The sequence below is a fragment of the Acanthopagrus latus genome, chromosome 12 (genome assembly GCF_904848185.1).
Source record: "Acanthopagrus latus isolate v.2019 chromosome 12, fAcaLat1.1, whole genome shotgun sequence".
Lineage (NCBI taxonomy): Eukaryota > Metazoa > Chordata > Actinopteri > Spariformes > Sparidae > Acanthopagrus > Acanthopagrus latus.
In genome coordinates, this window is record NC_051050.1 from 5,412,497 (window position 1) to 5,439,645 (window position 27,149).

At 42.2% G+C, this 27,149-nt stretch overlaps 2 protein-coding genes and 1 long non-coding RNA gene across 7 annotated transcripts in view; 2 read left to right on the plus strand and 1 right to left on the minus strand.

Annotated features, from left to right (window-relative positions):
* Window positions 1–2,915, plus strand: part of tjp2a (tight junction protein 2a (zona occludens 2)) — a 36,838-nt gene extending 33,923 nt beyond the window's left edge. For all 3 annotated transcript variants that reach the window (XM_037116424.1, XM_037116422.1, XM_037116423.1), the window contains 2 exons: window positions 457–542; window positions 700–2,915. In XM_037116424.1, coding sequence (XP_036972319.1) covers window positions 457–542; window positions 700–856 — 243 coding nt within the window. In that variant the 3' untranslated portion in view covers window positions 857–2,915. The remainder of the gene's footprint in view (window positions 1–456; window positions 543–699) is intronic.
* A 165-nt stretch (window positions 2,916–3,080) lies between these two features.
* Window positions 3,081–22,502, minus strand: LOC119029551 (amyloid-beta A4 precursor protein-binding family A member 1-like). 3 transcript variants are annotated; one of them, XM_037116425.1, is made up of 14 exons: window positions 22,081–22,498; window positions 21,385–21,817; window positions 14,646–16,623; window positions 13,282–13,659; window positions 12,889–12,928; window positions 12,637–12,782; window positions 8,272–8,304; window positions 7,801–7,887; window positions 7,390–7,590; window positions 6,517–6,696; window positions 5,684–5,896; window positions 5,334–5,453; window positions 4,845–4,985; window positions 3,081–3,588 (listed from the first exon to the last, which is right to left on the minus strand). In XM_037116425.1, the coding sequence occupies exons 3-14, from the start codon at window positions 16,545–16,547 to the stop codon at window positions 3,517–3,519; spliced, it is 3,513 nt and encodes a 1,170-aa protein (XP_036972320.1). In that variant the 5' UTR covers window positions 16,548–16,623; window positions 21,385–21,817; window positions 22,081–22,498; the 3' UTR covers window positions 3,081–3,516. The 3 variants fall into 3 exon arrangements, with proteins under 3 accessions (XP_036972320.1, XP_036972321.1, XP_036972323.1); XM_037116426.1 differs by having other exon boundaries at window positions 21,385–21,537; window positions 21,655–22,498; XM_037116428.1 differs by having other exon boundaries at window positions 12,643–12,782; window positions 21,385–22,502.
* Window positions 22,503–23,559: 1,057 nt separating this feature from the next.
* Window positions 23,560–24,949, plus strand: LOC119030229. The gene is made up of 3 exons (XR_005078217.1): window positions 23,560–24,469; window positions 24,546–24,600; window positions 24,761–24,949. It is a non-coding gene; the product is annotated as an uncharacterized LOC119030229 (long non-coding RNA).
* Window positions 24,950–27,149: the final 2,200 nt, after the last annotated feature.

Genomic DNA, 27,149 nt, shown 5'->3' on the forward strand with positions numbered 1-27,149 from the left:
CTAAGTGCCATGCTGTATATGTATTATATTCAATAGAGGGCAGATGTCTCTGTGGTTGATACATCCAAAACTCTGCAACTCATAGCAAAACAACCAAGATGGATATATAGCACTATAGGTAAGAGGAAAATTGATTTTATCTCAAGTCTATCTAAAATAGATGCCCAAAAGTACATGAAGAGATTCAACATTAGCTGGAATTATCCATTCTGTGTATACTGGCTTTTAAACTACAAGCAGCCAGTAACTTTCCCAACATGTTCGTTCACCTACATGTGAGCATGTGAGTATTGTTTAAAAATTGTGACCCTGTCATTGAAGTAAAGAGAGTTGGAGAGAGCTGCATAAACACTTGTAGCCTCGTGGGGTCTGTGTAGAGTTAGGACATCTTGTGGTGTGTTTGTTATAAATGTTGTATTAGTTCTGACATATCTGGGTCTGCTCTTCTGTCTGCAGTTGGAAATCGCCCAGAAGCACCCAGACATCTACGCCGTCCCGATGAAACTGCCAAAGCCCAACCTCAACCGTCCTCAGCCAATAGGGTGAGAGCTCCACTCTTCTTTGTAGCACAGGCAAAATGACGCATGTGTATTGATATGTTGTAGGTTATTAACGTTTGGTCTGACAAAAGAAAAAGCTAAAAGTCTGGATCTGTGTGTGTGTGTGTGCGCGCGCGCGTGTGTGTGTGTGTGTACTCAGTTCCAGCTCCAATCCCGAGCAGCAGACTCCCTTCAGGCCACCGTACTCTGAGAGCAGAGGACACGAGGACGAAGAGACCGAGTACCGCAGACAGTTGGCCGAGCAGACCAAGAGAGGATACTACAATGCTCAGAAATACAAAGACACTGAGCTGTAGGCCGGGGAACCAGGAAGTGATGTCAAGCCGACAAACGGCATTTTTTGCCTTGGGAACAGCTCACGCAGCTCTACCTTGATGTAAACTCTCCAAACTTTGTAGATCTTGAAAGATGTCACCACTTTTCATTACTGTCATCCCACTACTGTACATGTTGCACTCACACAAGTCCATGCTGGCGACACACACAGTAGTCTTAGGAAGAGTGTGTAGGGTTAAAGCATTACTAGTCCGACACAAAATGCAGCTGATTCTTCTGTCGTAACTTTTCACAGACCTGATATTTCATTGTATATATTGTTTGGATGTGTCTGATGAGGTTTTTGTTACAAGTGAGGTTTTATTTCCCCCATCACACGAACAAATAGCCTCAGGTTTGGTCTTTTATGTATTACCATTACAGTGGAGTGACTCTGCATGTTTTTCTGAAAGATAGATACCAAGAGATTTTTTTAAATGGAGGTTTTAAACGATAAGTTTTGTGTATTTTCGAAGGTATTTCCAGAATCCATAATCGACCATTTTGAAGCTTCGAGTTTGGCATTACTGCCGTCGCCATCTTGTTTTTGGAGTTGGAGAGGATATCCGGATTGGATCTGACTGAGAAGCTGAGGTCATGGCGTGGTAGCGACTTGTCAATCACAAGGCGGCCACACGCTAAAGCATGTTCTGCTTTATCGCTGTTTTACCCGAAATGAGTAAATGGATCATGCTGTCTTGAAGAAGACTTGAAACTAAAGATTGAGACCATAAACTCATTAGGAAACTGTTTACTGAGGTAATAAATCCAGCCAGCATAAAACCAATGACTATTAGAGTGGAGGCAGGTTTAATGCTCAGATAACTGTATAAAGTAACAGTATAGATAAAACTTCTCATAGAAACTGAATGAGGACATATTCCAGCTTTTTATTAGTTTTATTTTGGAAAGAGTCACAATTTGGGAACCAGGTTTAAAGATGGGCAGGTATTTACTTCAGAAAAACAGATGCGCACCTCTGTTACTGGACTGTAACGATAATGCAGGAGGCTCAAACTGGAGCTAATTAACACCAAGCTGCAACCAAACCTTAGATATGGGACTGTGTGGAGCTGTCAGTTTTGTTTTCCACCAACGTTCTGGCTCATTTATACAAGAATGGAGTGAAAATCCAACCGTGTGTCTGTGTAGGTCATACACAGTTCAGCAGCTGCTGTTAGTCCTCCTTTTCTTATCAGCCTCTTGCAGAGTCTCCTCTGATTTACTGTACACCTCTACATTCCTGATTCAACTTTTGTATATACACTGCACTGTGATACGTGTGCACTCTGTGAAGCAGCATATGTTCAAGTGCCTTGTAGCTCTAATGTTAGCATTGGAAAAAATACTGAGTGGAAAGGATGTTAACACCTGCTGTTTTAGGTCTTAAAAAAAGAGGATATTTTCAGTACATTCTGACCACTACACCTCTGTCAACAGTGACAACAAACAAGTTGTAGATCTTATCAGACGTATAGAGGCAAATTTCCTTCACCAAAGAAAAATCATGGACACAGAAGGATCTCAAAAATGCAACATAAGTAAAATAAAATAACGTGGAATTCATAATTACAAGATAACGTGTCCTTTGAAAAACATGCGCTACACTTCCATACATTAAGTTTGTGGAGGTGCCTGTGAAGCAGTTTTGTATTTAAGTGAGGTGGAAGACGGAGCAGAGAAATGACACAGATTTCACACGCTGCTCAGACGATGGCGTAAAGACTCATTACAGTTGTAGTTCGATTGAATGGATGCAGCGCAGCATAAACCTGATGTTTCTGACAAGTTTGTATGTTCGTCTTTTATCTTATTACAACCAGAGACAATCACATTGATATTGCATATGTTTTTATATTGAATATACAGTGAACTCAGTCAAGTCTTTGTACACAAGAGCAACTGGAATGTGGTGACGACAATCATGTTGGTCGATCAGTTTTTTTTGTCTGTTAGTTTGTGATTTCTTTTTTTATATATAGTTTGTGATCTCCTTAGTGTTACAGAAAGACTCAAATTCAATAAATAAATCTCTTTTTATATAATGTTTTACAGCACGTCTTCTTGGAAGTGTTGGGGTCCACTTTTTCTCTTTGAATAGTTTGAAAGCAAGATCACAACTGGTCAGTGAGCTGAAAAAGAAAATTAAACTTTTAATCGATAAATATTTTTATATCAACAAAAGAAACAATGTGAAGACGTCACTTTGGGCCTTTTCTGTAGAGTTTATTCAGCAGAATAGTACATGCATTCCCCTTTAACTTGACCACTTCAATTTAAAAGTTCCTTATAATCTCAGTCACCCTGACAATTTATAGGTCCAACATGATTCGAGTACATTCAGATATTACAGCTATTTAACCAAAGCTAATATTTACTCTATTAGCCACCTAAATATACACAATAAAATCCACAACTTCTCTTTGGTCGAACATAACACGTCACATTAACACTCGGATGAGATAATCTGTCTTCTGCTGTCATACTGTACATGTTTACATGACAGTGTACTGTACAGATTAAGGCAAGTCAAGTGATATCAAACAGGACACAGAGAGGAGAAAGGTGTTCAAAACAACTGAAAGATGGAGGGACAGTAGTGAAGACAGACAGTGAAGTGAACAGAGTGAGAGGAGTGTGTTCAGATGTAGACAGGTTGCTCCTGTGCTGTCAACAGACGGTACATGGCTGCAGGCATCGTCTTCATGTGGATCTGGAGCAGAAAGACACCAAGTGATGAGAATTTAGAACAGACAACACACTCATGATTTAGTTCTTTTTTACAGCCTTTACGGGAAGTATGGCTTAAAATGTAATTGCTACAGGAAAGGTAATTGGGTGATAAATCAAAAGTATCTCTTGGGAGTAGAAATGTGCATGGCCTTCTAGATACTACTACATTTTCTGTCTGTGAATATTTAGGTTGAAGTCATGAATCAAGTTTATCATGCTGCAGCAGCAAATGTATGCGAAAGATGACAGTGAGGTTCCAGATATAGCTTGTGCAGGGTCTGTGGGCTGGTTGGTTCACAGAAGAAACCAAAAACTACTTTTTAATGTTTCTAATTCATGTTAGAAATTGAACATATACTTATGAAGACGATAAAATTTAAACATGTGTCTCTGTTGCCTGAACCAAGATGGCAAACGTTCATTCTGCTCCCATGTTAACTTATAAAGATACAGTAAACACCGTGTAACTGCTTACTGTGGCTGCTAACCGGCCACTCAATAAAATGGCTTCCAACAGCAACATTTAGGAATAAATGCATTTTTAGCGCCTAGTTACCTTTGTCGTGCTATGGTCTGTCTTCCTCAGTGTTGTCATCTTTGTATACAAGTGTGTGTGTTTTGGGGGCAGAGTGGTTTGTAAAGTCTGTTAGGCTGCAGCTGGACCCTCCTCAAAATGTTAGTCCAGGGTCCTGACACACTCTGAATCATGTTCTGGGAACTGTGAACAGTCTATATCGTCTTGTCTCAAGAGGTTTTAAATACTGTCAAAATTCTCATAAAATATGGTATATAAGTAACGTCTGGGTCTATACTACCAGTGGCATGGCTGCTGAATGAACAAGACTGGGTCAGAGGAGAAATTAACTGTACTGTAAAACAAAAATACTGTTTTCAAGACCAGCTGCTTCAACCTCGCTGTGCAGTGGCGAGTACTTCTGTATATGTGCCCAAAAAAAACTATAAAGCCTTTTGTGGCTCAAGAAGAAGCTACATGCATGCCTGCAAATGATGTCACTTAGTGGCTAACTTGCATTGTGGGAAATGTAGGCAACAGGTTTAAAAAAAAATTTTAAAAGACAAACACGTGGAATAAAGGCATCATTATCTCTAGTTCTACTGTATTGACTTCGATCATTGGTTTTTAAACTGCCCATGATGAGTCCAACAGAGTTATAGCGGTGCAATGCTGGACCAGTGGATGGCTTTTCAAAACCATGATGTCAGAGCTGCTCCTACCTCTCCCATGGCGTTAGACAGAATCTGAACAATCTTCTCGTGAGGTGTCGCCACCACGCTCTGGCTGTTTATCTCGATGATGCGGTGACCGACGCGGACGCCTCCTCTTTCAGCGATACCTCCCCTCATCAGGCTGCAGATCTGCGTGCGCACACACACACACACACACACACACACACACACACACACACACACACACACACACACACACACACACACACACAGTTAAAAGTTAAAAACACACAAGTCAAAGTGACAGCTTCCAGCAAAATATTTAATCTACCGGTGACAGTAACTCTATGAATCACAACTCTTGGAAAACATAACAATCACTGCTCCATGTCTGTTGCTAAGAAACTGATACTGGTTTTAGATCACTGTTAACAACATAATAATAACATAACATAATTTTTAATAAGTAGAAAGTTGGCAGCAGCACAGTTCAGCCGCCTCCTCTGCATGTGTGAGGGATGAGTCCCTGTTACTCACAATGCCATTCTGGACACTGAAGCCCAGCTGGTATCTGAGGTCCGGCCTGCGGATGAGCACCATGGTGACAGGAGGACACCTGACAATGTTCATCTTGATCCTGGACTGAGACTTGAGACCCTGAGGACAGACATACGACACAGAAGACGGACATTAGAGACACAAATGTAGATCATCATCACAGAATATCTGCCATAGTTAAAGTTAAATGTACTTTTTTATGTCATTAATACATCTTGATGGTACATTAAACCATCTTTAAAAGAGGTTTCTTCACATTATATTTCACAGCAAAACATCAATAAAGAACAGGAATGAGTGACTGAGCTGAAGCGAGAGCAGCAGCGTACCTTGATGATGCTCTGACAGGTGCTGAGCGGTAAACCCACCAGACTCGTCCCGTTTATGGTCATGATCTGGTCTCCGATGTTGAGCCGACCGGACTTCTCCGCCGGACCGGCGTGCATCATGCTGGCGATGATGACGGTGGGGAGGATGGAGCCCCAGCCTGACTCCACGATCACCACGCCCAAGATCTCTCCTTTCTGCTTCTCAATGTAAACCTGCAACAGCACACAACCAGTTTTATTTGCACTGCTACTCAATGACAACATGAGCATCAGAAAGTCATCACTTTGAAACATTCGTGAGCAGATTTTCCTCATACTCTAAACTTTAACCCACTGCTAGTGAAATCACTGGATGCTGCGCGCACTCTGAGGTTCTTGCAGCCAACTGCATGATTCTGAAAAAATGCCAGATGACAGGAGACATTCTGAGCAGCAAGTGGAGGGAGAGCGGTCTGAGGTCAGAGCAGGTTGACCGTCTCAAATTCACCTTCACACTGGGCTAAGCACCGCACGACATTTTTCAGTCACTGTCACGCAGCCGTGACTTCAAAACCAACTGCTCATTTGAACCACCGGGGGGCAAAAACTATCAGAGCTGCTGAGCAGAAAAACTAATGGCAAAGGATCATTTATGTTCAAACATTAATAATAACATGACTTGAACTCAAACGAGGGGCCATGTTGTTCTTTGTGCGTACCAAATTTTCGGTGTAATATTCTATCAGATGCCAGCAGAAGTCTGTTTTTCAAAAGGTAAAAATGTCCCTCAATTTAAGCACAACAATCGGTTGATGAACTCCTGTGACTGTGCTGCCACCTGCTGGCTCACTCACGTCTCTGCAGTTCTCTGACTTGGAGAAGTGGATGAGGTCGTCATTGTACATGTCCTGAGTGTTGAGCAGGTCGCTGTACTCCCGCTGGCTCAGGTCCTCTGGGTCGATGCCGTTGGCCCTGAGAAACTCCTGGTAGGCGACGCTGAACGACTGACCAATGGACTGAGCTATCAGCTGGGCCTGAGCGATACAGTCAGAGAGAGAGAGAGAGAGAGAGAGAGAGAGAGAGAGAGAGAGAGAGAGAGACTGCAAGAGAGACAGTCAGAGGGAGAGAGAGAGAGAGAGAGTCAGAGGGAGGGAGAGAGAGAGAGAGAGAGAGAGAGAGAGAGAGAGAGAGAGAGAGAGAGAGAGAGAGAGAGCGATGAGGACAGTACCGTTTATAGTCCTTGTGGGAGTTTTGTCTGCGCAGACACTGATTATAGCCCTCCAGTTTAAAAGGCTTGTTTACAACATACATATTTAATATACTACAATACTTAAGAGGATCCTTATTGACGTTCCTTAATTAACCTTAATCTAACTATTCCTGACCAAGAGTCCTAAATCAGCTCTTAAAGGCCCTGAAAACGGATTTTCAATCAGCTTCCTACTGTGATGGGCTCCTAACAGGACACCATTTATTGCTACCAACACAAGAAGAGTTGCTCTTTTTTCTGTATCTGTTTTCATACCTGGTGTTTAATTAGGCAAGAATTTTGAAAAAAAGACACGTCACAGACAGAACTTCCATCCACTCATTGGTTTTAACATCTTTTTGATCTAAAACCTGCCAACACTCCCAGTCATCGCGGGGCTCTTTCTATTTTGAACCCCTCCCCTGCTCTGCTCCTCATCGGTAATTTTAGATCAACAGATTTCCTATCGATGACTCACGTCCTCGGACTCGAAGACGTGGCAGATCATCCTGTACAGCCGTCTGTCGTCTTGGGTCATGGTGGTCTGCTCGGCCGTGTGGTCCAGGTTCTCCTGCGCGCTGCGGGACCGCACCATCTTCCCCCGGGCCATCAGCACCACCATGTTACCGATGTCGGCAATGTAGGAGATCGTCCTCAGTGGCAGGTCCATTAAAGACTCCTAGTGACACAAACATGATATACTCTTAATTAATCAGTTCTCTATGGCTCCCTGGTACTAACATGCCACTGTGGCGTTACAGCTGCCAAATAGAGATGGTTTTAATGAGGGTTGGTGTGTACTGCAGGGAGAATTGGTTGCTCGCAGACGTTTTAAGGCATCTACTCTACATGACATTGACATTTAAAGGGTTGTTTATCATTTTGTTACCTGAGTGTCTGCATTGAGGACTTTGATCCTCTGCGTGGACATGAACAGGTCAACCTCAGCAGTGGACGGAGACTCCCCGTCGGGGCTCTGCACAGGGAAACAAGATGCAGGAGCAACAGGTTGATGACTGGCAGCAAAGGAGAACAGAGCGGGGGGTCACAGCTGTCAAGAGCCGTCAAATATAAAGGCTACAGATAAAAATCTAATGATGGGAAATCTAATGCATTCTGCCAGAAAAACAGAAGAGGACACTAGCATGAAAGGAAACAAAATAAAGTGGTAAATTAACACTATAAAAAGGCATGCGTACAAAAAGGCCTTTCATGCAAAGAGAAATAAATGTAACAATCTGAATACATTAACAAGCTGCATTGATGTCCTTCCTGTCTATCATTAGCATTTCAGCTCAAATCTTTGTACACATAAATACATTTTTGACATGAAACTTGAACAATCACAAAACAAACATACCTTTTTTCTGTTCTTTGCCTGCTTCTGGGCAGCCTGCAGCAGTCAGAAAGACATAAATCAAGACATCAGTCCAAGTAAGCAGCTTTTTGGGTGCATCGCTAAAACTCAAAACCCCTCATTCACTGTAGACTGTCTTCATTCCAAATGCCAAATTAAGGGACAAAAGGACCTTACAGGTTTATATTGTGCATGTGTGTGGGAGGACAGTGATGTTAGTGTCTATCACATCTGACAGCAGCCAGCTGCCAGAGGCCTCAGCAGTAAACATTATCAAAAGTTTCCTCCTCATCAGTGTGACACAATCGACCCCGGAGAAAGACGAGCGACCTTGTATGTTTGTGGCAGACGCCTCATCACAGCTCGGGCTTTGTGTTTCCACATGTTGGCTCGTGCCACCGCTTGGTGTCTTTTCAAGGTTTAGCATCTGAACCTGCCTGCTCACCTCCGTCAGTACAGATGTGATTAGAGTGGATTTAATCTGTGAAGCCAAAAGGATCAAAGCTTTTTAGATGGATTCAAACTGGTGGCCCCCGACATGTTGTACACTTTGAGGAAGCTGTATTTAGAGAAGAATAATGGATGATTTAGACGTGTTACATCAAAGTCACATTTTGAAAGAGAAGCACCTTTAACAATAGTAAGTGAAACTAAATACATAGTACTGTACATGCAGTTGATTTAAAATCAGGTGCCTCTCAGAAAAAAGCTTTAAAGAAAGGCGAGTCAAAGGTTTTTTAATTCTACTATTCTAATTCTATTAAATCTGTTTCAAGCATACAGATTGTAATGTTGTGATACTGCCATTGGAAACAGTAGTGGAACATAGTGTAACAGTAACAGTAAAGTATCAAGAGAAAAAACCCAGATGAGGGCTCTGTGTCTAAACTGTGAACAAAGTTCACACTTGCCAAATCTGTTAGTGCTGCTTGGCTTAATTAATACTTTCAGTAATAGGATACTGTGCAGTTAAAAGTCTACTTAATAATAAAAAAGAGACTCTTAAAGAATGATTAAGAGTTTAATTACAGTTACCAAACAACATTATGTGTAGCTAGTCTTGCCCAGTGGTTCTGTAGTGTTTTTCTTCCATGAACCTGTGGACTTGATGTGTCAAGTATCGAGGTCTATGTTGGAGGTGTAAATGGTTTGTAGTATAATTTCTGTCTGACTTTAACAATGTCCTTTATATTCTGGTTCAGTTTCATCTGGCTCTTTGTCAGTTTAATCAATCAATCTGCACATTTGTTTGTTGTGTCGCAAAGTCAATCAAACTTTCCCACAATAAAAACGTAATCTGCTTTGTCACTGTCTCTCAAGCAGATGATTGTTGTCATTACTTTTAATGTTTTTAACAGTGGTTGCTGCTGATGGCATTCAAATTATTTGCTAATTCTTCCAATGGGAAACTAGCAACCCTGCTGTCCAGCGTGAGTAGTTCCTGTTTGCTGTGGAAGATGCCTCATGTTATATCTAGAAATAATCTCACTTCTATAAATGCTGCTTCTATTGAGGCTGACACATCGTGCTAACTCTGTATGTTTTTATGAGGTCGACAAAGTGTTATTGTGGAAACACCGTACAAACACATCACTCTTTCTCATTTCAACCCCTCTGCCTGCACTTCCTCAGGCTACACCTTACATCCTCATCATCATGAGCTCCAGTCTGACTCCTGACCTGTGGTGGACATTACTATATGTCATTCTGTTAGAAGCGGGCATGTCACCTCCACATTTATTCATTTATTCAGACTCCATCATCTGTTTTTATATCTGACAGGTATCTCTGATAATAATCGACAACCATCTTTCTGTGCCGGCCTTCCTGTGGTGCTTCAGCTGCTGATGTCAGCATTCTCCTCATACAAAAAAATTATTTCACACGGACTTTAAGTTGATGTTGTTACCCGTTTCATTCTTGGTGTATTTTCCATTATATTGTTATTTGAATTGTGCATCATATTAGTTTAAGAGCTAATGTTTATCAGCTTCTGTCTGGACAGGTTGATGGCAAAACTCTTATTTACTACTTTTTTAATATTCAGTCTTTAATGGCCATTCCAAATGTACCTCTTTTTTCCAATTTATATTCTATAGACTGACAATTTCTTTACCTAGATTTTAAGTATGTAAATATGCATATAAGGGTTTTTCAATACATAAGCATCCTTTGTGGAATGGTTTTCATCTTCCTACGCTCTCATTTATGACTCCAAAAAATATTTTGATTTATTTAGCTTCTACAACTATGTTGTTGTTTTTATTTTTAAACAGTTTTGTTATGTACCATGATATGTACTAAGATTTCCCAGATGGGAAATGTTTTAATTGTATTCTGTATTAAGTATAAGTGAAGGATTGATCAGGTCTAATACAACAAGGCATGGTCTTAGATGTAATCTATCAGATGTGAACTGACCCAGGTACTGAACTGAAACAGGTGGCATACAATGCAGTTTTCTGTTCTGTTTATTTCAACCCTCCTGCCTGCACCTGCATAAAGACACTGCTGATATTAAATCATCACATCCTGCTTCAGGAAGGAAGTACTGTGAAGCCTATGCTGTTCAATATGACAGTGACTGTCAGATTTGTCACCAAAACAGCAGTCTATATCTGAGAGCTGAGCTCTTTAACTGATTTGTTTGTTTATTAGGCAGCATGGTGGCTCAGTAGTTAGCACTTCACAGCGAGAAGGACACAGGTTTGAGTCCCTGACTGGGGCACTGCTTCTAAAACTGAATATAAATTTCGCTATGTTGTCTGACAATGAACGTTGAACAATATTACTCAGCTCTACACTGAGATTTTAAATTTAGGTTAAAAAAAAAAAGAGGGCACTCGCATCAGATCAGTATTCGGCACTAATCCCTACCCTGAGTCAGATCGGTTCATCCCTACAAATGAGATCTCTGCTCGACAGCGAGTCTCCACTGTCTTTTCCATTCTAAAAAAGTAAAATGACTTATGTATCCCCCTCATCATTATACAGTCTCTAACCTGCTCCCTCCCTGTAGGTTTCTCAGACCTTAATGGAGGAGTTGTCCTAGAAATGTCAGTTAACTGTCCACAATGCAGAGTTGGACTGAGCTCCTGTCCTCTTCCCGCCCCTGAATTTCTGCATTCATCCCTCTAAAATGGCAACATCTTACTGCTAGTCTCTCACTCTCACACAGTCCTATGTTTGAATGACTCACTTGTCACTGTAAGCCATCTATACCACTCCATGACAACCCCTTCACTCAACTGAGTCTAACATTCACATTCACACAGCAAGCGCAAATCACTTCATTGGTGTATCCATCATCACGTATGAATATTTCTTCTCATGTGAACACAAAGACAACCCACATGAAATCATGTGAGATTTATACTGTATGTACAGCTATAGTTTAATTGCTGTGATGGAAGTGGTTTGATTCCATGCTGTGTCACTGGAGCAGAAAGCAGGGTCTACAGTCTCCTCGGGCCTCACAGACTTGATCGAGAGTTTATGTAACATCAGTGGAGCTGAGGAGAAAAGCCTGTGTGACTGTGGATCAGGAGCAGTGATCTGTGGATGATGTATTGTGCACAAACCAAGGGACTTTTTGCCCGCCGGCTGAATTGCCTGCTGAGGGTTTCTGACTTTAAAGGACTCAAATACAAGGCGAACGTCAGTTACATCACTGACGGTGTGTCCAAGTGTGCTAGAAAATGTGTCGACAAACCAAGGAGAGCTGGATTTGATAATTGACTGTTATAAGCACTATTATCAATTCAAAAACATCAATCCTGGATATAAAGTTGACAAAGCTTTAAGGTTGTCAATGATCTCCTACAACACTGTTTGACAGAGTCACAAGTATAACATCTATTAGCTTGTTTAAACTCTTGACTGATGTTATATGATGTTTATGCTTAGTGAAATGCCATATTATGTCTGTGCTGAGGATCATTTCAGACACATTTCCCCAAATTCAGCCTGAAACATTTTTAGGCAGGCATAAGAAATAGGAACATTTTTACTTCTTATCTTTTGAGAAATTCTTACACTACGTGGTGCCCTAAAATATTCCTACAGTACTATGGAACAAAGTAAGTCATGTCAATGGCATATATTCTACTTTCTCTTAACAGTACCAAATTGCAAGAGGCCACATTTTATAGAGACACAGCATCACAGTCAGACAGTACACCTGAGAGTGATTATGCAAAATGACTGTCTGAAATCTGAATTTACAGCTCACTCTGGAGTAAAGAACTCAGTCTCTATCACGCAGGAAACACTGAGTACTGTAAGTGAATTGAGCAGTGATTTCAGGCACAACCACATAATGTCCCGTACTTCCTCCGCTATTATTAGTAAGCTGTTGTTTGCTCTCACCCTGACCCTGCTCATGGCCTCCTGTGCCTGCTGCATGCGGGCGCTCTTCGTGGGTGTCCTTTCTGACAGCAGGTGGGTGCAGCCCAAGTAGGTCGCGGCAAAGATGATGCCGTCAATAAGGTCTTCGGGGTCACATGGTCCTGGGACTGTGAACCAAACAGGCATGTTCAACTATTCATCTCCATGTCAACAGATGAAAAGAATACAAAAGGAGCAGAGAATGATATGATTTTATTGTACAAGTCCACTCACCGTCCACAAATGTTGGAAACTGAGGAAGAGACCTGCGAATCTGAGAAGGCACAAAAAAAGAAAATGTACATCACCATCCTTATCATTTCTCCTCACATACTGCATGTCTCTCTCATCTCATTTAAATTCAACAAGACTTTTACTGCTGTCAGCCATTTGCTGCTGGCACACAAACACCTTGTAAAGGATGCCTGCCTGCCTGCCTGCCTGCCGCTGCAGGATTAATCTTGTATGTTGCCATGGATCCAGTGAGTGACACTGTGGTCTAAAACTTGAGCCCTGTTTTTTTGCCTGTATTTGGATTATGTCGATACTGTAGAAAACTTAAAAATGTGATGATTCTGGGGCACATTCTGGAGTTATAAAGAGTATATTTTGTGAATACATTCTCACCTCCTGGACAGACGGCTGCGTTGGAGACGACAGTGGCTGAACTTGTGGTCGAGGCTGCTGAGCTGGAAGCTGTTGATGCTGCTGTTGATGTTGAGTCTGTTGTGGATGCTGATGATGATGCTGATGCTGACTGGGAGGCATGTGTGCATATGGTTGCTGCTTTGTGTATGTTTGCGGCGGCCTTGCACCATCCCTCTGCTGTGGTTGGTTACCTTGGTGGTGGTGATGGTTGTGCTGGGGCTGCTGTTGGTGATAATGTTGAGGATGATGTGCTCTGGCTGACTCGACTCTCAGCGGACTAACCGGCTCCCGAGCTTGAACTGGGGCGTAACGTGAAGGAGATTCCAACACTGACTGCGGGGGGGAGTGAGGAGAAGACTGGGAGAAGGAACAGGGAAACAGGAGAAAAAGGGCGAAGGTAAAATAAAAACAGCTGACCCTTATTAAGGAGTCCTTATTCTGACAATACATGATTCAGGATTTGGGCATTATTCCAAGTAACACAAAATGAAATGAGAGCCAAAGTTGTAAATCTTATATTTGCTTGCTTCCAAAGAGCAATGAGATCTAATTTAATTATTGCAGCAATGCAGACCCAGCTCCTTGGGCAATGTCACTTATCAGCCGAGTTGATTTAGCCTTTAGATTGTCACATTTACACTTCTGTTCATGGTCATCTGTAACAACACAAAACAAAGCGTTAAGAGTTCTTTGTATATCTTAACTATGAACAGAGTCTGGCAACCTGATTCCTACTGCCACCAGTATTTATGCTAAGTTAGGCTACACACATCCTGTACTATCGCATGTATAAACAGTATATCCTTTTTTGTTTTTATTTGACAGTTTTTATTTGAGCCCAGAAATTTATGAGAACTTATTCTGGGTATTATAAATTGCTATATCCCTAACTGAACAGCACAACATTCTATACTTTCACCATTTTGAAATACTATGAGGAATTCCAGCTGATTTGCTCTGAGCTGCCACCAACATGAGAGAACATGTCAACTAGAATCTGTGCAAAACAGGAACATTTACATTACCAACATCAGTTTGTAATGTGAACTAATGTGAACTGATTCACTCCTTTTAACAAATCTTTGTTAAATTTGTTGTTGTTTACTTTGAAAAGACATACATATGCTTTTATTCTTCCTAGGTGCTGAATCCCCAAAAAACCCCATAACCCTGATTGTATCCCACAAAGGACTAACTGCTCCACGTTCAAAATGTCTTATTTATTTCTACGGAAGGAAATCAGGTACAGAGGAATCAAAACCAGAACAATTTGTCCTTGTGGAGTTCTACATTTCAATAAAAACAAAAACAGTAAACATGATGATGAGGGAAGTCACACTTACATGGCCAGCTGTAGTCTGCAGTGGGTATATATCTTCTGTGGGGCTGACTTCCTGCCGCATCACCCAAATTGGCCCCATAGGCTTGTCAGGTGTGTAGGGGGAGCGTATTGTCTTAGTCTTCACCTCCTCAATCGCCTCCTTGATGTCCTTAATCGCCAGGGTGATGGCGTCTCCTGAGCCCCTGGAACCTTCCTCCCCATGGAGACCCACAGCGCTCCGCTCCTCTTGGGCCTCGCCTGAGCTGCTCTGACCAGATGAGGGGCTCTTAGCCTGGGTTTCTGTTTGTCTGGGCGCCTGTCTTCGACCTTTGGAAACTGGACTTTGATCAGTGCTGTCCCCCTCTCCATCAGATTTACCATCATAGTGGTGTAGCCGGCAGCCAACAGAGCGGTCCAGAGGAGAGTGATGTGAGCCACGGTCTCTGCCCTGCCTTGGGGCATAATGGGAGCCCTTGGTGGGGGATGATGGAGGCCCTTTTTGTACATTCTCCTGTCTATGGCTGGAAAAGGGCTCTTGGTGGGACTCCTGCTGAGCCTCATGAGGCTCAGTCCTCCAACCAGATTGCCTGCGAGGTTCTCTGTGTAACTCGGGGTAGGAAGTCTTCAGGGGTTCAGGAAAAGAATTGGGATGGGATTTTGGCTCAGAGTACGACTCGTAGACAGGCTCAGGATACGATTTTTGGTGGGACTCTGAATAAAAGTCTGCATAGGTTTTGGGATAAGATTCAGAGGATGAAGTGAAGTGAGACAGCGAACACGATTCTGAGCAATCCTCATCTTCTTCTTCTTCTTCTTCATCTTCTTCAGGTAGTAGGTCATTGTCGGGCAGAGGGCTTAAACTGGTGTCCTCACTGAAGTGGTCCAGCTGGGGGAAAGGTGGAACATCAGGGGACGAAGGAGGAGTAGGTGACTGGAGTGGTGGCGGGCTGTGAAGAGGTCCATCCATGCTGAGCGAGGCGGCGCTCTCTGTGTCAGAGCAGAGATCAGTGATTTCACTTCCCTGAGCTGCAATCTCCTCCCCTACGTCATCCATCGCTTCTTCCCGATCCTCCTCCACCCTCTCTGCATGTTCCTCTGCTTCATCATCGACTGTCTGTATGTTGTCATGGCTGCAGTTTGAGCGACCTGTGGTTGGGCAGTGGTCTCCATCATCCTCAGCCTGTTCTTGTTCTTCATCCTTCCCCTTAGTTTCCTCTGGTTCATCTTCACATTCCACTTTACTCTCCTGGAGGTCCTCCTCCGCCTCAGTAGGAGGAGTGTATCGTTGCATGTTATGGGCTGCAGCACCAGGTGAGAGGTGGGTGGGGGTGACAACAGCAACAGGAGTCTGGTGAGGAGATCCCTTGTCCTGTGATTGGTCCGGCACAGGGTCAACTGCTGAGTGCTGCTGTACCGGAGCCTCTGTTGGACCCTCTTTCTCATCAGCACCAGGTGAGGAGTCCTGCAGCTCCCCCACTGGTTGCCTCCGTCGGTGAGCTCTGAGCCTGGGGTTAGGGTCACCATGACGGCGATAGCGGGCAACAGCAGGGCGATGATGCTGGATAGGACGAGACTCAGCATCTCGAGTCTCACCCCCGTCAGGCCTGGAAGAAGCCACCCCTGGGACCTGACCAGGACTCTGAGCCTCACTTTGGCCCTGTCCCTGACCTGAAGGAGGCCGCCGGCGATGCCGAGGGGGTCCGCGACTTGGGTGGTGGTGGTGGTGGTGGTGAGGAGGGTGATGATGATGATGATGATGATGGGGATTCAGTTCCCCATCCTGGTTGAGCATCTGACATGGCCTCCAGGACCGACGGACAGGAGGTTCCCCAGGAGTCGTCCCATTGGGCTGCCTGCTCCTTGGAGGTACCTTGTGCTCCTCGCCTGCTTCCCCGGATGCCTCTCCCTGATACTTGTGGCTCATGGCTGGGGTGTGATGCAACTCCAATTTTCAGAACATGCTCCTCTTATCCCCAAGAAAACCGGCCTCATAGCACAGCCTGGGAGAGACAGAGACACAACATATTAAAAGGTATATGGAAATGTATACGTTTACATGTTAAACAGAAGCTTATTAGGGCTGGATACTGAATGTTAATACATTTACTCAGATGTTTCATAGCAGTCAGTATAAAATAAGGCAGTTAATGCTTTCTTCCTAGTCTTGCTCACTTACGCTTTGTTAGTTGTTGTCTGGCTCATTTAGTTCTTGTACATTTGCTTTTTGTTCTCTCTTTTAAATCATTGTATATTTTGGACAGTTGATCAGACAAAAATAATTAGAAAAGCAAATTCAAACAATATTTAAAAGAAAATTATAATAAACTGCTCCATTTATTCATTATTCACATGAATGCCTCTGCAACTGTCCCCGTTTGTATGATTGGTTGTGTAAATAAGAAAAACAGCTGCAAAAGACAATTCTTCTAAGCAATGGACAGACAGCACAGTAGTACAGTAGTAAGCCATGTCACTTAACAGCAGAGGTTTCCTCTTACAGTCCACCAAGATGTGGGCTAGATTAGTTTGGTAGGTTGATTACTCTCCATTGTTCGTGAACATTCACATGTGGTTGTGATTGGCCATTTCTATAGCCCTTTATACACCGAAACCCTGTTATACTACTGCAATAAAGGAATGCCATTATGCCAACTGATGCCACACCAGTATATAATTTTGGATAGCTTATCAGCATTCCAGAAGCAAAAGAAGTGTGCCGTGTGACATAACAGCATCAGCATTGGCTGCTTCAGCCAATGTCTTCTTCCTAGGATGGCGAATGAATAACTTTTGTCCTACTCCGGTTGGGCTGGTTAGGTTTAGGGTAAGAATATCAGGCTTAAGCCAATCAGAGGCAGGTCATTCATTTGCCATTCTAGGAAGAGAAGTACTGTGCTGATTCTTAGGGGGCTTCTGTGACAGGCAACCTGTCCAGGGTGTATCACGCCTCTTGCCCAGTGTCAGTAAGGACTGTCCCAGCCACTCCTGTGACCCTCAAAGATAAAGTGCGTACAATGACAGCAGGCTTTTTGACTCAATTATTAAGTGCAGCCATTAAGAGCAGGTCTGAACATTTAATAGAATCAACTACCCCCCTGTCTATCTTCAACCAGCATCTCACTAAACTCTTACTACACATGCACACAAACAGGAAATATTACAGTGATGCTGAGTATCAGGCTTGGGACTCCCTGACTCGATATTGCTAATAGCAAAAAACCTAAATCCTCTTGAGATTCATCTGGGTGCACAGTGCACTTTAATCTGCACCACATTCATCCGTCCACCAGCAGCTGGCAGATGGCAGAGGACCGCAAGAGAGAAAAGAAGGAGGAGGAGTAAAGGAGGAGGAGGAGGAGGAGGAGGAGGAGGAGGCAGGGCAGAAAGACAAGGAGGGACAGCTCTCTGGTATCAGATAAGACCTGACAGAGAGAGATGAATAGGGCAGGGATCTGAATAATAAATGCCCTCTGTGAGAGAGAGAAGCCCAGTTTTGATATTTATTTAATACGATGAGGCTATCAGGGTATTCATCAGGTATCTCTTATCGCAGGCTTTGCTGTGTCCGAGGTCAACAAGCTGAGAAAGGACACCAGAGAGTAATCCTACTAAATGTTTTGAGAATAATAAACTGGCTCGAAGAAAGATCAACGATGGAGAAAAACGTACAGTTTAATTTGAAGAAAGAAAAAGGATAAAACTTATCCTACATTAGGGCTTAAAATTGTTTTTGACATTATTGCTACGCCATATGTTACACTGAAGCTGCTTTCATAAATAATTTATCTGACCTTAATGATCAGAAGAAGAATCCATAAATGTTTGACTGTGTGCATGAGATGTCTACGTTTTTCTGCTTTAGACTGCTTAATTCAGGTATATAACTAATTTCCCCTTAGGGATTAATAAAGCTAGTTAGCTAGCTAGCTATCTATCCAAAAGGGATGTTAATCGGCTCTGAGGAGGTGAATTATATGTTATATTTGCAAAGGACAGCGGTGCAATTTGAAACATCAGGCAAATCTGAGAAAAGTGGGACCAAACTAGACCGAGGGACTATTCATCGTGTCAACCTTAAACGTGTTCCCCAAATTTAAAAGAGATGTGCAATAGAAAACAGATTTTTTCTTCATTTAATTGATATGAGTGGATTCATTGTAAACTTAATAAATTCATTATAAACTCAGTCCTTACTGTCAATTACTGCAGCTCCCCTTGAATCAACACATTTCAGATTGGATTAAGCGGTAGCAGAAGGCTTACTGATGTGGTTGTCATCTTATATGTGCAGTCACATAAACTGTAGACTTGAAAATCGAACATGTGGACAGAGTGAAGACACAGAGGGTAAAGGTTAATGTTGGTCCTGTAATCTGAGCACGAACCACAACTGTTAGTGAAGGAAAATGAGGGGATGCAGCAGGAGCGAGGGCAGACTCCCAGGGCGGCTAACGTCCCTCTCCGCCCGGAGTTTAGGACTGGATGGCAAAGGCTGGGTGACTCAGGGGAGGGGGGGGTCAGGGAGGGTAAGGGTTGCCCGGGTCACAGATGGTCCGGGCAGCACGGCAGTGAAACGTACAGGCCTGTGGAGCTGTGAGCCGAGTACTGCACTTCCATCTGTCAGGCTGCAGTGAAAGCTGCGGGGTGGGGGATTTACTAGCCCATTAACTCGTTGATCTCATACTGAAAGACAAGCTCATACTGACAACAACACACGTGTACTATACGTACTTGCAAGGACCTTCACTACTAGTCTTTAACTTCCTAGACAGCATGCCAAAAATGAGGGCATAATGTCAATGAAAAAGTTTATTGTTATATTTTTGACTGAATCAGGGTGTCAACTAACATTATTTCATTACTGATGTACACGCAAATACTTTTATTTATTAACAGACAAATTAGTTAGTCCATAAAATGTCACAATATTGAGAAAAATGACCTTCATAATTTCCCAGGTGTCTCAGCAATGTCGATATTCTGGGGCTGAGTAGATTATTGGTGCTTCTGGAAGGTATTTACACAGATGAAGAATTTAGGAAGCAGTCAGCATTTGAAAACAAATACGATGACCAAAGAAGTAGACACATTCACCGTTCACCCACCTCATCCCACCGCTTTTACAGTCAAATAAGCTCAGAAAACCGTCTGATCACTAAATACGAATCTGTTAAATTCCATGTATTGCCCGTTTATCGAGGACCATGTAAAATTTATAAAAACATAGGTAGCCTCAAGCTGCTGTTGAGGATGGTAGACACTGGATGTCGCAGAAATCAGAAAAAGGCACCATTAAAAGGTACACTCCTGAAATTAAGGACACTAAATTCTTCAGTTGGTATCTAACATCATGTCACACCATTATATTTTATAAAAATCTTGGCAATTGTTTAAGAGGTATAACCTTTCCACTAACCAAAATGTTAGTCTGAATGTCCAAGTTTCCTTGGGCCAGATACTCAAGTTCAAATTTGTCCCTATGCCTGTTTTATACGCGACTGAGTGTGGGTGAGTGCTCACTTGTTTTATAAAGAGCCCTGAGTGGTTGGTACGAGTAGGAATGCACACTATAAATGCAGACTATTCACAATTAAGCTTTCGTCTTTTACCCTGCTCAAAAGGCTACATTAAATTAAGTGAACTTTATTTAATCTGGGCCTCAATAAACAAACATGACACAATTACCGTGGGTCGATGAGAAGATAAGTAAATTAAAGGAAAATGTTAACATTTTGATTTTACGTATTTCAAGCAAAATGGCAAACGTTCAATAGTTCAAGCTTCTCAACTGTGAGGATTTGCTGCTTTTCTTTGAATTACGTAACAAAAAACTGAAGTCAACTCATCTTTGGGTTTTGGACTGTTGCTAAACAAAACAAGCAATTAGATGATGTAGCTGTGGGCTTTTTCCCCCCCATTTTCTGACATTAAAGATAAATGACTTGTCCAGAAAAATGAAAATGATCATTAGGTACAAAACTGGCCTTACTTTGGAGGACTGTCCTGTTCTTTCTATTCTTGAGTGCATGATTCATCCTCTCTCACACCCTCACTCTCTCTCACATTCTCACTGACACATACATACACACACACACACACACACACACACACGCATACACACACAGCATCCAGTGACAGACACACTCCCTCAGCAAACATATGGTCCATGTTAGGATGCATCGATAGTCGTATTACTTTCATTGTGTTTACATGCAGACTCGGCCATCGCTCCAGAGGGAGTAGATTAATCCATGAACAAGTGCCAAACTGGCAAGTGCTTTTATTTTGAAGGCTTACTGGCTTCTTAAATCCCCTCCCATGGCCTTGGACGATTTTAATATGTTAAAAGGGCAAAAGCCTTCGTGTTGGGTGCTGACTATCTATTAGTGATCACTCCTACCCCTCTTTAAAATGCGCTCACAGACTACTCTTAATATGACCATGGTGTTTTTCGGGAATACGATGCACGCCTATGCTGGGAAACATGCACAGTCTCTAACTGTATCTCAATACCTGATACGGATGCAATCCATTTGATTAAAAAAAAAAAAAAAAAAAAAAAGTGCAGTAAACTGTCACCTGTCTATGCCTTCCTCTTCCTCTCCTGACGGTCCAGACTAAATCCTCGCAGGTGTCGGGTCCGCCATCGGCGAAAACGACCTGAACACATTCACATTCCGCTTTCCTGCCCCACACTAAACCCGGCTCCCTGCTCCCTGCTCCCGGCCACCGGGTGCCGGACATGACATTCACTCATTTACCTGCATGTCAGAGGAGGAGAGGCCCGGGTCCGGCTGCTGCAGTACACATCGCCCCCTGTTCCTGTTCCTGCTCGGTTGGCTCGGCTCGGTTTGGCCCGGCTTGTCGCTCCAGACAACTTGCGCGGATTAAAGCGGAGAGCTCAGCCCCTCCTTCTGCACCGTGACATCAGAGCGGATTAGCGATGCACAAAGCGCCTTTACAAACACTGCTGATGCTGGTGCTGCAGACACAAACAGTTGTGCACGGCCATGAGTGGAGCGTTGTCCCACCTACTCCATCAGCAGCCAGCAGAGCAGCCTGCAGAGTGCTGCTGCTGAGGCACAGCCCGGCTACTGCAACACCGTTAGCTGTTATGTTCCCACGGTCTGTCGGGGGTGTCGCTGTTACCAGCCTGTGGATCTTTCTGGTCTCAGTGAAATGTCCCGCAAACACCTGTCATGAGCATGCAGAGAACTGGTATCACTCAAACAGTTGTTTGTGACCTGTTACCGTTTCCACATTTCTTTTAGCGAAGTACGAATTCTCCCCTGCTAGCCTTAGCTCTGTTAACAATTGACTAAGCTAGCTCTGTTAGTCAACTATGCTAACTGCCCGGAAGCTAACGTTAGCTAACAGTAGACCTTTTTTTCCCCCATTTTTCCACAAAGGCAAGAGTAAATGAAAGTTTAAAAAACGCGTATAGGTCGTGCTGTAACTTGGTTTCGAGGATATTAGCAGCTTCCTCAGCAGCTCTAAAGCTGAAACATAGAAACTCCACCTGCTGTGCAATAAAAATACTAAACTGCAAATAAGCAATAACAAAACTTCTGCTAATCAAAGATTGCAGCCGGAAGTGAGATGTCCTTTGGATGAACAAAAAAGCAGCCTTTAATTTTCATTTGATTTTTTTTAATAATTCACCATTAAATTAAGAAAGAATATTGTGCTTGTTAAGCTCACATATCATCCTTTAAAATTAATTAGTTGATCTATTTTGCCTTTTGCATTTTTGTTGACATTTTCTGTCTAATTTAACCATTATCCCCAATTTATATTCATAAGTGCCATGTAGCCTGTGTAGCCTAGGCTATGACGTTTCAACTTGTCCACTGTAAAAACGGATGTCTTGTTTCTGTCACCCTTGATTCATATGTGATGCACATCTTCCAATAAAGTTTAAGAGAACATATCCAATGAACTATCTATTGTTCATACTTTCACTTGGCTCAATGAACCTGACAGCCTATAAGATGAGTAAGGAGTAACTTCAGGCAGCAACTGTTGTAACTTGGGGAAAAAACTGTGCAGTGTTGAAATAATTTTCCGTCCAGATAGTCAATGAGAAATCTCTGAGAGATGTGGCATAGCCAGACATTCATTATTTTTAACTCTTCACTTCAGGTTTGGGGTAATTTACATACTGAAATACAATTTTTAGACCCCATACAGATATGCCAGATGTCAAACAGTTTGGCCTATAATCACATTCCCACATATGGTTTTATTTCATTTTATAAGTAAGAAACGTTTGTTTTAGCGCTCTGTATGGGGGATATTGTTACCTGCTGATATAAACTTTTCATATCAGGCTCACAAGAGAAAAATTTCACAAAAGTTCACATTTTATATGTAATACAGCATGTACCCTTGTGACTTATTTCAGTTAAGTTCTAGGAAAACTGGCACAGCTGTAAAGATTGCATTATGAAACATTTAGATCATGGGGATAACTTCATTATGATGAGGTGCTATTAAACTTGGATGGTAATGAGATATGGAAAATAATGCAATAGTTTCTGACTATTAACACGTTATCTTTGATTTGTATTTTTTAATTTGCGCTTACTGCATCATTTACAATTAACAGAGCATTTGACTTATAGACTTAAGTTTATGCTGTTGGACATTGCTGATATTTCTAAAAGAAAAAAATGTACATACTCCATACTCTTAGTTGTATGTTCATTCCTGTGTAAGCACATTTAGAGCAGTGATTTAAAAAAAAGTCAAATTCTTTGTATTCATACATGTACTTGGCCAATCAAGATGATTTTGTTTCACATTCAAATATTCTAAATTAGAATGCAAATGTATGCGCAGAAGATTCTCCTCTGTTTTGTTTTCTTCTCTGCTTTCTTTTGTGAAAATCAAATGCTTTTTTTCATTCCTTTGAGACTTGTTGTCCTTGTGGTTAGCCTGACGTGTGTGAAAGGAAATACAATAGGCTTAACTAATCATGGCTGATCTATAATATACAAATCAGAGTGTGAAGCGGGGGCGGGCAGTGTTTGTGGAACTCCTGGTATGAAAATCTAGGCACGTTGGGTGTCACTCAAGACCTGGTAGAGCAGATCAACGTAGCCTGTGTCGACATATTATGGAGCCCCTGTAACGTATTCTCACCTAAGTCACGTGTGCCCCTTCAGCCGGAGCAGCCGTTACCGTGACAACAATGCATGACGGGGGCTGGTGATGGTGTGGAGTAGTAACCATGGCATCCAATCTGTTATTGCTATCTTTGCAACCACACATCTCTGATCCCACACAGCCTGCACAATAGTGTAAAAGACAGGCTGAGAACATTTGGGTGGATGTGGAGGTGTGTGTGTGGCACATTTTAAGTCCTGAGCCAATCAAATAGTCTAAAAATATAGAGTGGAATATGCAGAAATAGGCCATCATCAGCGTGTATGTGAGGTAAATGTTCTCACTCCACTGCTGGCGTTAACTCAGGTCACGCAGCCTATATTTCACGCTCTGAGTCCAAGTCCCTGCTGCTCTATTTCCAGAGAAGACATCAATAATTTGTGGCCTAGTCTGCATACATGGGTGAAATACTGTATACTGTATGTGTTCCGTCGGTAGTGTAACACGCAATGAGCACCGACTGAACCCATTACTGGAATTAACGCACATTAATGTTTCATCACGGCCCATTACAGAGTCTCTTATCACAAAGGAAAACCCATGACCTCGATTCAAAATGCACACTGCAGGCAACGATATGTTCACGAGATGGTCACACTCTACGTTTGCCTGCCCAGGGCCATTGGTCTCAGCTGGTCTGCAGGTGGCGCTCTTCAGCAGGATCATGGTGACACCAAAGTAACATGCAAAAGTCCTTTTTAGCTGCATCATAGAGAAGGAAAAGGAAAGGAAAAACTAATATTTTTTTTTCTAGGTGGAGTGTGGTGGATGATTTGAGGAGTCTCACAGCATGAGGAATGAAGCTGAAGGTATGGCAGTGTATACTTGTGTATCTCTTGCCAGCTGGCAGCCAAATGCACAGACTGTATCTGTGGTGGATGTGTAAGTAGCCTCCTTACATAACATAAGGTACATAACATCAGGTCACTCAATAAACTTGACAGCCCTCATCTCATTCTCCCCCTACAGTGTTGAATGGCCCTATCACGTGTGGTTTACTGTTCTGGGCTACTTCAGAAACATGGCAAGCTCTGTAGAAGAGGACCCCATCTCACTGTAGATGAGTCTAAAAACAAAAACATAACTATTCTTAGTGATTATGCACTGATAATCTGAAGAAATTACATTTGAATTGATGATAATGAACATAATATTCTATTTCTGTCCGCGTATCCCTAATAATTCATGTACATTTGTTCAAAGTTAATAAAAGATGTATTGATATAATCGTTTGTAAATAATTAATAAACACTTGAGATAAGCATGAACAAATCTGTTGTAAATGATGAATGTGTAATGAGTTTCTATATTCATTGAACTTGTAAGAAAGTTACCAAATTGTACCATTATTTGTACATATCTAAAAAGAAGTGTTGGTAATATGGTCAAGTTTTTGTGATCTTAAAGCTAGTAGCTCTTTGTATGGGGATGTGATTCTGTCATAAACCACTCTGGTCCACACAGAGGTAACTTAACAGCTGTTCAGTTGATCATTGGTCCCCAGGAAATGATTCCTACTGGTTTTGGCGATGTTCTGACTTTTCCTCTGGTGTTTACCTCCTCTTTCATGAAGTGTCCTCATAATAATCATGTTGATTCCTATGAAATTTGGAACAGATATCTGTGCCCTGCTGATCCCCTGACCAGCAGGTCAAACTTTCAATGTTGGTTGGTTATTTGGTTCTTGGTTTACGACCAAATAACTGCAAAATGAATTACACTGTAAGCTGTGCTTTGTATCCATGCATCCGTTATCTGTAACTGGTTAACCTTTGCAAGGCTGCTGGGGGTCTGAAGACAATCCCAGCGGACAGTGGTGAGGCACATCAGGGACAGGTTGCCGGGTCATCACGTAGATACAACCAATGCCACTCACATCCATGATGATGGCCAATTTAGAGTGGGAGGAAACCAGAGTGCCCAGAGGGAACCCATGCAGACATGAAGAGAAGAACATGCAGGCTCCTCACAGAGAGCCCCCAGGCGGTGGGCTCTCGCTGTGAGGGAACAGAGATGATCACTGTGCCGCTGTGTTACCCGCTGTGCTTTGTGTGTAGTGCTAATTAGTTGATTTTAGCATGGTAATATGCTTAACTATGATAGTTAAAATGGTAAGCATACTTTTCAAATGTTAAAATCAGCATGCTGACATTAACATTTATCTCAGAGCACAGCTTTGCCTAAGCACAACAAAAATTTTAAAAAAAAAAGAAAAAAAGGAAGAGAAAAAAAAGGCACCTGGAGCAGTGTGTGTATGATGCTGGCTATCTTTTGTTCACAAAAGCCTAAAAAAGAACCGCTGTGACCTTTCATCCGTCGCACAGTTCCCGCCTGCGGCACCAACATCTTTCGCTTTTTCATGTTTACAGTTGTGCATGAAAGGGCAGTCTGTGCTCCTATTGGCTGAAATCGCTGAGCATGTCGTGGGCTTCTGACACACTAGTCTTTTGGCAGGATGTCCTGAAGCATCCTTGATGCAGAGTCATTTGTTGCTCACTATGATTACACACACTAAGGATGTCATAAGAATCTACACCAGGATAAAATGATCAGATGTTGTGTCCCAACACCCTACATCTGTAGGATGGGATTATTTTTAGGCTTATATTGTACATTTAAATGGACATACTAGACAATATATGTATTATAACATTGTACAAATATGTTTAAATATTTATGTTTTTGTCCTTGTTTCCTGTTTTGATGCAGTCACGTGATGATGATGATGATAAATGTTTCAAAAAGGATCATTGTATATCTGAGATCTTTTAAATGCATTTATTGACAGATACCAAAAGAAGTATCATTATGTATGTGAGATGTTTTAAATTCAGGGCCTTTAATATGACAGACTGTTGCACTGTTGAACTGGTTTGACATAAAATGTGACACTGTGTGATAACAGTTGCAGGGCGAAATGGGAAAAACTGCAAGAAAAAAAAAATTGAAAATCAGGAGGAAATAACCTGTTATAATTTTGAGCTGAGTTTTCCCAATGTTCACTACTGTCACACAATTTCATTGGTGTATTATATATTCTGATCGTTGATTTATTCTACATGAAGCATTTTTGGCTGCCAAGGCTTATAAGTGAGTTACTAATCCTCCCAGCAGATGGAGTTAAAGCACGCTATCTGAGACAGGAACAATAATATATTTGTTGTGCAGGAACAGATTCCTATCCATGTCTCCCTTCACAGAGAGATCTGCAAATATGACAATGACAAATTTAATTCTTTAAGATTTCTTCTGTTTCTGAGAAAAGTTTAATAACTGAATAGTAAGCTTTCTGCAAAGAGCAACGCATTTTCATACAAAACTTTCTATGCAGCTTTATTACTGTTTTTGAGGCAGTGGT